Source organism: Atractosteus spatula, chromosome 25 (assembly GCF_055471065.1).
Source record: "Atractosteus spatula isolate fAtrSpa1 chromosome 25, fAtrSpa1.hap1, whole genome shotgun sequence".
In the NCBI taxonomy this organism is placed as follows: domain Eukaryota; kingdom Metazoa; phylum Chordata; class Actinopteri; order Semionotiformes; family Lepisosteidae; genus Atractosteus; species Atractosteus spatula.
This window is the reverse complement of record NC_142730.1, coordinates 10,447,936-10,457,388: the sequence shown is the minus strand read 5'-3', so window position 1 is coordinate 10,457,388 and position 9,453 is coordinate 10,447,936. Positions and strand designations below refer to the sequence as shown.

At 49.5% G+C, this 9,453-nt stretch overlaps 1 protein-coding gene across 1 annotated transcript; it reads left to right on the top strand.

Moving 5' to 3' along the window:
- Positions 1-383: 383 nt before the first annotated feature.
- LOC148815396 (uncharacterized) lies at positions 384-9,211 on the top strand. The gene is made up of 19 exons (XM_088905721.1): positions 384-474; positions 1,456-1,598; positions 1,951-2,085; positions 2,299-2,461; positions 2,686-2,784; positions 2,948-3,075; positions 3,384-3,530; positions 3,924-4,016; positions 4,333-4,455; positions 4,567-4,692; positions 5,060-5,182; positions 5,538-5,686; positions 5,861-5,981; positions 6,654-6,842; positions 7,077-7,226; positions 7,532-7,603; positions 7,929-8,025; positions 8,527-8,592; positions 9,129-9,211. Exons 1-19 carry the CDS (start codon positions 384-386, stop codon positions 9,209-9,211), a joined length of 2,298 nt encoding a protein of 765 aa, XP_088761847.1.
- The last annotated feature ends 242 nt before the right edge of the window (positions 9,212-9,453 follow it).

Sequence of the window (9,453 nt, the reverse complement as noted above, 5' to 3'; positions counted from 1 at the left end):
TTGTTATTGACCTGTTTCTCCTGGGCAGATCGAGCTGTTATTGTGTTAACACGGTGTTCAGTGAGAGGGGGTTAAAAGCTCTTAAGCTGCTGGAGTTTTATAAAAGCCCAGAGTGCAGATCTGAACAGGAATTCATTGCTGCTTCTGTTCCTGTCTCTGCTTTCACTGATGTGAAGAATTTGCTTGTGTTCTCAATATCCCATGTCTGCCCTTCAGCCTGTTGGGTTGTATTCCAGTAGGACCAGCTGGTTAGAGAGAGTTCTGTGGTGTCTAGTGGGTCTGCTGCTGGCCTGTCAGCAGTACCTTGACTCCCAGTGTGTGAGAAGCGCCGCCCAGCTCCCTGCTTCACTGTGCTGTTCTACTGGCTGACTGACAGGTCCAAGATGAGCCCGAAGGAGTGCAGCTGTGAGCCCAACAGGGTGAAGTGGTTCTCCTCCTGTGTGCAGCGCACAGGCTGCCAGTGCCCCGGGCCAGGTATGACACAGCTGGATCTAGACCAGTGCCCCCTGAAGCCAGTCCCCCCACACACTGACTCCTGGCTTCCCTTTCCACTGGGACCCCATCCCTGGGCTCAGCTCTGACTGACCTGAGGGGCTCCTCACTGTCACCCTGCAGGTCTCCTCAGCTCGAGGCAGGGAAAGCAACAGCAGTCTCTTCATCTTTTCAACTAAATGATGATTTGAGCACAAATAAATAAAAGATATAACATAAAATATAATAATATATTATATTATATAATATAATAATAAGATATAAAATAATATAATTTAGTGCGTGAGAGTATGTTTAAGAAGACTAACATCCATGTAAGGTATGAAACTATTGAAAGTGTTGAAAATGCGTAATTCACAGTGGTTATGAAATGAGCTGTGTCTGAGTGATGTACTGCAATTATTCTTTCATTTACATATAATTGTAAATTTGGGAAAAGCAAATGTATATTTATGAAGATCTGTCCAAGTCGTTTTGACTGGGTGTGAGAGAAGCTGAATTAGAGGCTCTAATCCCCTTAGAGCAGCAGAAGGAGGTTCTCCACCTGGGAGCAGAGCTGCTGCCCTGATTCTTCTTCAACACTGAGATCCTCTGTTTGCTGAGGAGCAGCTGCTAACAGGACTGATGTGACCCAGAGAGCAGCTCTCTTTGTGGGCTCTAAAGGGTTAAGAAGTCCCAGTGGCTGCAGCTGTTATTCAGGACCATGAAAACAAAACCCTGCACTCTGAAGCCTCCTGCCCTTAGAGCAGATCTGTATTCCTCTCTACTGGAAAACTGTCCGGGGTGAAAGAGTCCCTGCTTTTATGGGCTGTGCATCAATAATCTTTTTGATCTCTATAATTCTCAGACATGTGTCAGTAGGGTTTTAGGTCCCTCAGACAACAGGTCGGTTTCAGAGTTTTCTCCCTAGAAGTCTGTGCTGCGGCGACACCAGTGTTTCCCCTGTCTGTGTGTCTGCTGTAGATGAGGTCCTGGCTGTTCTGGAGGGAATGAGCAGCGGTGATGAGGAATTTGGGAAGAACCTGGTAGAAGAGCTGCTCTCCCTCCTGCAGAGGAACACCAAGGGGACACTGCCAGTCATCCTGGGATTCCTCGAGAGCCCCCAGGTAACATGAAGGAGCTCCCTACACACCTCCTGACATACTCGTTGCAAACGCACTCTAATCAGGAGCCCAGTGTGCCCCAAGATACTGTCTGTGCTGTTTCTTACAACTAGAGGTCAGAAGATAAGCCCTACCGTGTTGTCATCTTGACAGATGTGCTTGAGTGGAAGCCTGGGGTTTCCCTGTGTGCGTTTCCACTCCCTCGTGTGGTGAGCTGGGGTGGTTCTGCTGTTTCACACTCAGTGCCCGTTGGCCAGGCTGACTGGCCCTGAAGGAGAAGCCTTTGAACAGACACTCTTGGTGCTGTGATGAGAGCAGCAGTCTCACCCCTGGCTTTGGTTCTTCCCTGCTCTAGGTGACAACTGCCCATCGCTCTGCTGTCCTCCAGGCAGTGGAGAAGCTGCTGCGCAAAACATCTGCGCAGCATCTGGATGAGTCCTTGGCCAAGAGCACCGTCTCAATGGCCTTGAATGAGATGACTATGTCACCGGTATGTAAACCCCTTTAATTCCTGCCTATCGAACTGTTGTCTTGCTGCAGTGCTGTGGTCTGTTTCCTTGCCTGTAGCACACATTGATGCATCTAATGGAAGCAAATCGTTGTGTGTTAACTTGTGTGCTCATTGGCTTGATCCAAGCTGTTGCTTCATCTCCAATACCATCGACTCCCAAGACGCTCTGATCTCTTTTTACTGTTGTTTCAGAAATGGCTGCCTGACTGGCAACAGCCAGCCAGCAACATTGTTGTTTGTGTGGTGAGAGACCACTACGACAGTACCATGGATATGGTGCTGTCCTACTTCCAGCCCGGAGTGCTCCCTCACCACGCGCTGCTTAATGCTTTAGGAGATATCTCCCGGAACTGCAGTAAGTTCTGTGCTGCTAATGGGGTGTGATCTGCTCAGATATATTCTGGATTTTTTACTGTGCTGTATTTCAAACTTCATGATACTGCTCGTATCTGTCCATTCAAGCCCTGATACATGAGCTTATTATGAAGGCTCAGTGTTTGTTACTCATCCCGCTGCTGAGTCTCCAGTGTTATCATGAGCCTTGGTCCCTACCCAGTGTGAAATGTGTTTTCTTTGAAGGTCGTGACATAGCAAGGGATATAGTGAGACTTCTGGACCTGCTGGTGCCTGTTCTCCCCCTTGCTGTGACTAATAAAATGAAGGCAATGATGGCTTTTGGTAAGTGTTCAAGCTGTCTCATTTAGGGGGACAGCTGTTATTAATGCTTGGTTCCACTGGCAATCCACTGACAAGGCCTGTTCAGACCGCTTCCCACTGAGCTACAGGACTGCTTTGATGTAGCTGAGGAGTGTAGCAGGCTGTTCCTCTCTTGTGTTGTCAGCATTGGAAGGCCTGTATGAGAGCTGGGCGAAATTCCAGGGTCCCGGGCAGTGTGTTCAGGACTGTTCAACCCAGGTCATGATAAGTTTTGATGTAGTGCACAGATGGCTGCCGTCTTCTGAGCCAAAGGTATGGGATCTTTAATACAGTGTAGGTTATTTGACATCTTATTAATCATCCTGAATTCTCAGATGTTCTGGAGAAAAGAATGGACTTGAATGCAAAGAAAAGATGTGTCCATGCAGGCATTAGGGAAGGGTATCAAGGTCCAGGGTTCAGATCACAGTAAGCAAAGCTGAATAGGGTGCATTTATGAAGCAGGTTTTATTCATTGCTCAAAGCTGTTTTAACTGTCTGTGGTTTTAGACAAGTTTGCTTTCCTGTGACTGAATCCTTTCCTTGAGGATGATGGTGTTTGTGTTTTGCTCTGTCTGAAGGTGACGGCAGCCATTGTCTTGGCCCTGGCAGCTATGTGCTGCCTGCTCCCTGAGGAGAAGTTTCAGTGTGAGCTGCCAGCAGTTTTACAGGCCTTCCAGCCACTGTATGCAGCTGAGCTGGACGTCAGCTACTCCAGAATCAACAAGGTAGGCCTGTGACCGATGATGGGCCTTTAGGTGTACAGGTTGTGGATTGCGAGGGCCGTTTCTTTTAGAAAATGGATTTTGATTCAAACAATCACTAGTAGCACTTTCCCAGTGTTCCTTTGTCCACTAGCTCCAGTGATGTACTGGTGAGGCCCAGTGCAGAAGAGGATTATGGTCTGTGGTGCCCCATGTGATTGTGGAAGGGTGTGAACAAGGTGGATCTGCCAGGAGTAGAGTCCAGGGGAGGTGTTATCCTGCTCTGTCAGATTTTTCTGTGTGATCACACTACCAAAATCCTAATGCTAATGTGTTATTGCATACAGTGAGAGAGTGAGGCCTCTTGATGAAGCAGCAGTGCCTCTCCAGATTGACTCCAACGTGCTCTTCTTTCAGAGTCTGAGTGTGCTTGTGGAGGCAGCAGTGCCGAAGGCCAGACCAGTGCTGGAATCCCAGCTGGAGCAGCTGCTGACCATGGTGCACGTCCAGGTAATGGGGACAGCAGCCCGCTCACCTGCACAGAAAGACGTTACAGTAGTCAGTAAGAGTGTCTGTCTGAGGGGTGAAGCCCTCAGGAGCCTCATCAATGACAGCAGCTCAGTGCTGTGATCTACCCCTCTCCACAGCTCATGGCAACACTGAAGTGCCGTGTATCTGACTGCTGAAGCCCTTATTCATTCAGTTGAACGGATATTGATGACTCAGCTCATTTTATCATGGCATTAGAACAGCAGTCCATGAGAGAGCGTGCATGATGCCCTTGTGGGTGTTATAAGAGTGCTCTGGTGCCTGTCTGGTGTCCCAGGATCTGGCAGTGCTGATGGGGCTGTGTGCCAGTGTGCACCTGGATGTGGTGCTGTCTGTGCTGAAGAGACTGGAGACCCAGCTGACTGACCCAGCCTTCCCCTGCAATGAGCAGGGCTCTGGGGTAGGTGTACTGCATCAGAGTCCTGACAGACAAACAGAAGCTGCTCTTAATGTCAGCTTCTACGTACAAGTTTCAGCACCTTGATGTGGATTGTCATGCTTGTTACTACAGAGTGATTTCACCTGTGCCCTGATTCTGTGCTATGGGCACGTTGCACTTAAAGCACCTGCAGAGGATCTACTGCAGAGAATGGACACTGACTTTATGGAGAGACTGAGACCCCATGTCACCACTAAGGTAGGCAACATGTCCTCCTTTGAGAACAAGAGATCTGACAGAGTGAACCTCACAGCTCCTGTCTGAAGAGTGTATTCAACCACTGCTACATTCTGTAATGTGTGTCTGTAACGCAGGGAGGTATTCGTAACAACCCTCAGGCAAAAGTTCTTCCTTATTTGTTCTGCTACTTTCCTGCAGTGTCTGGGTAGAAATTGTTAATTATACTTGAACCTGATGGGATTGTTATGGGGAGGAGGACACAGGGATACAGTGTCCGTGGCTGTCCAGGCTGTGAGTGTCCATCACAGTCCAGGGCTGGTGGAGGTGAGGTGGTGAGGTGGCGTCTGGGCTGTCAGTGAGTGAGCTGCTGTGTGTCCCCCTGCAGGAGCCCAGTGTCAGACTGAGCCTGTGCCGCAGTGTTTGCATGATTGCACAGGCAGTGCACAGCGCCAGTCCCACCGGAGCTCCCAGCTTCCCTGCCAAGGCCAAGCTCCTGGCGACAATGATGGTCAGTGTGTCTGACGCAGCCGCCTGTCTGCTGTTTTCCCACACGGATGCTCTGGACAAGCTGTATCCTGTCACTGTGAATCGGAGAACAGATAGTTTGTGAGAAGTGATTGGAAGGGAAACTGTTTTGCTATTGATCAATACAGTTGTGTTTTTCGCTTTTGGGAAACACTGTTCCAGAAGTATTCAGAAAAATGACTCCTTTGTTCACACTTAGTGACATGATCCTGTGTCCTGTCTCTAAAGACAGCACTGAGAACTGCAACAAAGGGGCAGTAGTGGACAACTTCAACAGTCAGTGTAACAGAGCTCATGTGATCTGTCTGGGATTGACCTGCTGTTCTTGTTCCCTGTAGGCTCTTGACATTCTGCAATTCTTCGGCAGTAGTTACACTCTGGATGACAGCTTGAAAGAGAGCTTGAGGGAGGGGATATTATATCTGGCTTCACAGGACCTCAGACAGACCATCCAGTCCCTAGTGACCCTCACATCTCCCTCTGAGAGGTAGAGCACAATTCTAGCAGTGAGAGGATCTTTGCAATGATAAAAGCATCACAACAACGGCACTGTGTTGTGGCGTCAGTGTTTTTGTATTTTAGCTCTGAGAATGGGTTTGAATGCAGAGCCCTGCACTCACAGCTGGGGGGTGTGAGGCTGACTCGGGGGTGTGTTTTGCAGCTCACTCCCGGAGCTGTGGCAGGTCCTCAGTACCAGCCAGGTGGTCTCGGAGACCGTGAAGCACCTGGCTGATCATCTCGGCCTGATGATGGACATGAAGGTGGATGATCCAGCACTGGATGTAAGTGACTATAGAGCCCATCTGCTGGTGTTTCTAACTGAGCAGAGGACAGATAGTCAGACAGCTGACAGCTACAGCACGGAGGTACTGTCTCCCTGTAATATGTCGCAGCCCAATAGCAGGCAGAGAGACACCAGCAAGCAGGCAAGCGGCTGTGTGAGCAAACAGCTCCCTGTTTGCAGCACAGGGACAGGCTGGCGAGCACAGAAAAGCGTGGTGCAGACCAGCAGCCCAAAGCCACATCCAGAACAGGCCAGAACAAAGCTGGGTGAACACAGAGGCTCAGCACACAGCAAACTCCAAACTCAGAGCTGATGGTAATAAGCACAGTCTGTAAACAGACAGACACAGCACACAAGCACAAGAGGGTAATCTAGACAACAAAGACAGGGTGAAGCTAGGGGCCAGTATCCGAGGAGCAAACTCGGAAGTCAGGGAGAAGCTCGAGAGTTTAGGACCGAGTTCCTGAGCGCTGACAGACCAAGGGCTTGTGTAGCTTGAACCCCCTGAGGCGGGCGTGGTGGACAATTATCTTCAGATGTGGCTGGCTAGCATGTCAGTTTTAGCTGTCCCTTCTGCTGACCAGCAGCGACCAGCATGACCCTCCCTCAGTGTAACCCTTGTCCCAGCAGTACTGGGAATGAAGGCCGACTGGTGTCCTCCTGTCTTCAGATCCAAAGACACACGGAGGAGCAGCTGGCAGCTCAGAGCTCAGCCCTGACAGAGCAGGAGACCCCAGCTGAGCCAGTTGTTCTGCGGGCTCTACTGGGCTTGATCACTGTCCTGTCCATCGCAGACAAGAGTGAAGCCAAAGCACTGGTGCCCTTTGTGTACTGTAGAGCCAGGCCCTGCCTGGAAAGTGTAAGTTTTTTAGGATGTTCTTTATTCAAATATTGTGTCATTTGTTTTTGTGTATTAAATTGAAATATAACATTTTTAATTGTAATCAATTGGATATCCATGATTACAGTGTTTGCCCTTTGAGCTACAGTGACAGTGGGCTCAGACTCCAGCCCTGAGAGGAGAAAATAAGTGGTGACAGTTTGTGCGTGTCTATGTGTAAAGTTTCCCTCTTGTCCTGTGTCTGTGTTACAGGAGAGCCCGGAGGTCCGCAGAGCCACAGTGGTTCTGCTGGGGCAGCTGGTCAGGCTGGGCTCTGACAAAGCCCGGCTCAACAAAGAGGTCCACAGCTCCCTGGTCAGCGTGCTGCTGAACCTGACTGACCCCAGCCCAGAGGCCATCCAGGTAAAGACACAGAGCTGCCGCTGGCTGGGCCCAGCCTGTGGGACTGTGGGTCTTCTCACGTCCTTCTTTGATAATGATACTTGTCACCTATCCAGTGTTTGACCAGCTTTGCAATCGGTGAAGAAAAACAACCCTACAGTCAGTATGAACTTGTAGCCTGGAAATCTAAACATTCAGAGGGTTACTATCAAGGATGTGTCAAAGGGTTTCAGGGCTGGCTGCTATTTTGTGACATTTGTGTAGTTTCTGTTTAATTTGGGCTCTGTGTGAAGATAAACTGGTTTTGACGATGTGGATTTCCCCAGGCCTGCTGGACAGTCCTACAGCACTTCACCCTGGAATGTGTGCTGTCCATGAAGGAGATGTGCAGGATCCTGGTGAGTGAGGTTCTCCTAGGGCTGGCTTCTGGGCTGCTGGTGAGAGAGGGGAGCACACCCTGCTTTTGGGACACAAACACACAAAGACTTGTCTCAGATTTAGGAAATATATTTGTGCTAAACCAAGCTTACACTGAGCACTAATTACAGTGAGTAAGAGCTGAAAGTGCCAGATTATAATCGCAGTAGTGCTGATGAGTTCATACACTCTCATTAGATGGATTAGAGGTGCTTCTCTGTAATGGAGGACTGTCTCTCATATGGGGGCTCCTGTACGGTAGTAGCGTGCTGTCTCACACTGCCCTGCAATATTCCCTGTGTCCAGATAACGAGTGAGCAGATCAGCCTGGCCCAGAGGCTTGCGCTCCAGGGTGCACACAGCAGAAGGGCCTGGGTTCGGGAAAGTGCTGCCATCTTCATTGGTAAGAGCTCAGTGACAATGAGAAGAGTGATTGAGACTCAGTGTAGAGGTGATGCTCCACTGGTAAAAGTGAGTTGTGCTGTGGTTAGTGATGGGGTTTTGCTGGGATGGGAATTCAAGCATTAAAAGGATACTCTGTAGGTTTCCCTTGAAAGCTTTGAGTCTGAAGGTGTTTGATCACTGGGGTTTTCTCAAAGGACTCAGGCTCTGATATGTCACGCTAGTAAAAGGCCTCTAGTAAGAAGGCTCTAGTATGTCTAGCTACAGTAGTCTCATTTCGGCAGCAGGACACTGGGCACCACTTTGAGCCTCGTCTGTCTAGTGTTTGAAATGCACTTTTCTGTCAGTAGTGAGGCAGGTTAATCAGACTTACCAATGTCACCAAGAAACACATTTCCATGAGCTGCTCCCCATTCCGAGTGTTGGCAGTGTGCGCTGGTGCAGTATCCCGTGTGGTGCTGTGTGTGCAGGAGCTCTGCTGTTCAACCCCTCTGTGTTTCAGGCCTCCAAGTGCAGCAGCTGCAGAGGAGACTCTGCTCTTGTTTCGCTCTGAGAAGAGCTCAGCGAGGTAACGATGCTTGTCTTTTGTGTCCAATATGTTGACCAGTTGTTCTTGTACAGTATATACAGACTCTAGTATTTTAGAGTCTGTTTCACCAGAAATTCTGGCTGTAGCCTCTCACACCATAGATACCCAGTGTACAAAGTTTTGAGAAGGTCAGAGCATGGAGATGAAAAATGTATAGTTGGCCTGTTTAGCAGATTTCTGTGGAATTGCACATCTGTAGTAGCGCTGCTTTATTTTATTCTTTTTAGAGACTTGTTCGGTCTGTGAATTACAGTGTGGCCGTTTCTTCCAGCTTCATACTTTGACATTTTTGACTACTGTTCCTTCTGACAGTGAAGAGAACACAGATGTCACACAGAAAGGATCTCACACTCCTTCTTTAACCCCACTGCATGAGGTCCAGACCTGCTGCTCTGCACAGTGTCTCCTAACTCACACCTGCTGGGCAAGAGCTGGATCAGCACTGCAGCTGTGTGTCAGGAGCTGAGCAGGACTGCAGGACCCCGAGTAACAGCCTCGTCTCTTTCCTTCCGCAGCCCTGAGGATCCTGCTGCAGGACCCAGAGCCGCAGGTGCGGGAGAGGGCTGCTGAAGCCATGGGGCTCTTCACCCGGCCCTGAGCAGCACTCTGGAGTCGGGGCGCCCCTCCCCAGCCACTGCAGAGACACCTGGGCGCCCCAGCTCACTCTGGACCGGACAGCACACCTCTCTCTGTCCTCCACACACACATTTGTGTTTAAATAAATTACACAACGTGTACAGAAGCTGGTTTTCATTCCAGAATGTATGAATGGTGCTGAACCAACACTGAAGTGTATGAAGCGCTTTCCTGTCTTCAGTCTGCAAGTGTTCAGACAGGAGG

Excerpts from the sequence above, each read along its gene's own strand:
- LOC148815396 (XM_088905721.1), top strand. The coding sequence starts at position 384 with ATGAGCCCGAAGGAGTGCAGCTGTGAGCCCAACAGGGTGAAGTGGTTC. Across the intron at positions 4,693-5,059 it reads GACCCCATGTCACCACTAAG|GAGCCCAGTGTCAGACTGAG; the intron begins GTAGGCAACATG and ends GTCCCCCTGCAG. Across the intron at positions 7,227-7,531 it reads CCAGCCCAGAGGCCATCCAG|GCCTGCTGGACAGTCCTACA; the intron begins GTAAAGACACAG and ends GGATTTCCCCAG.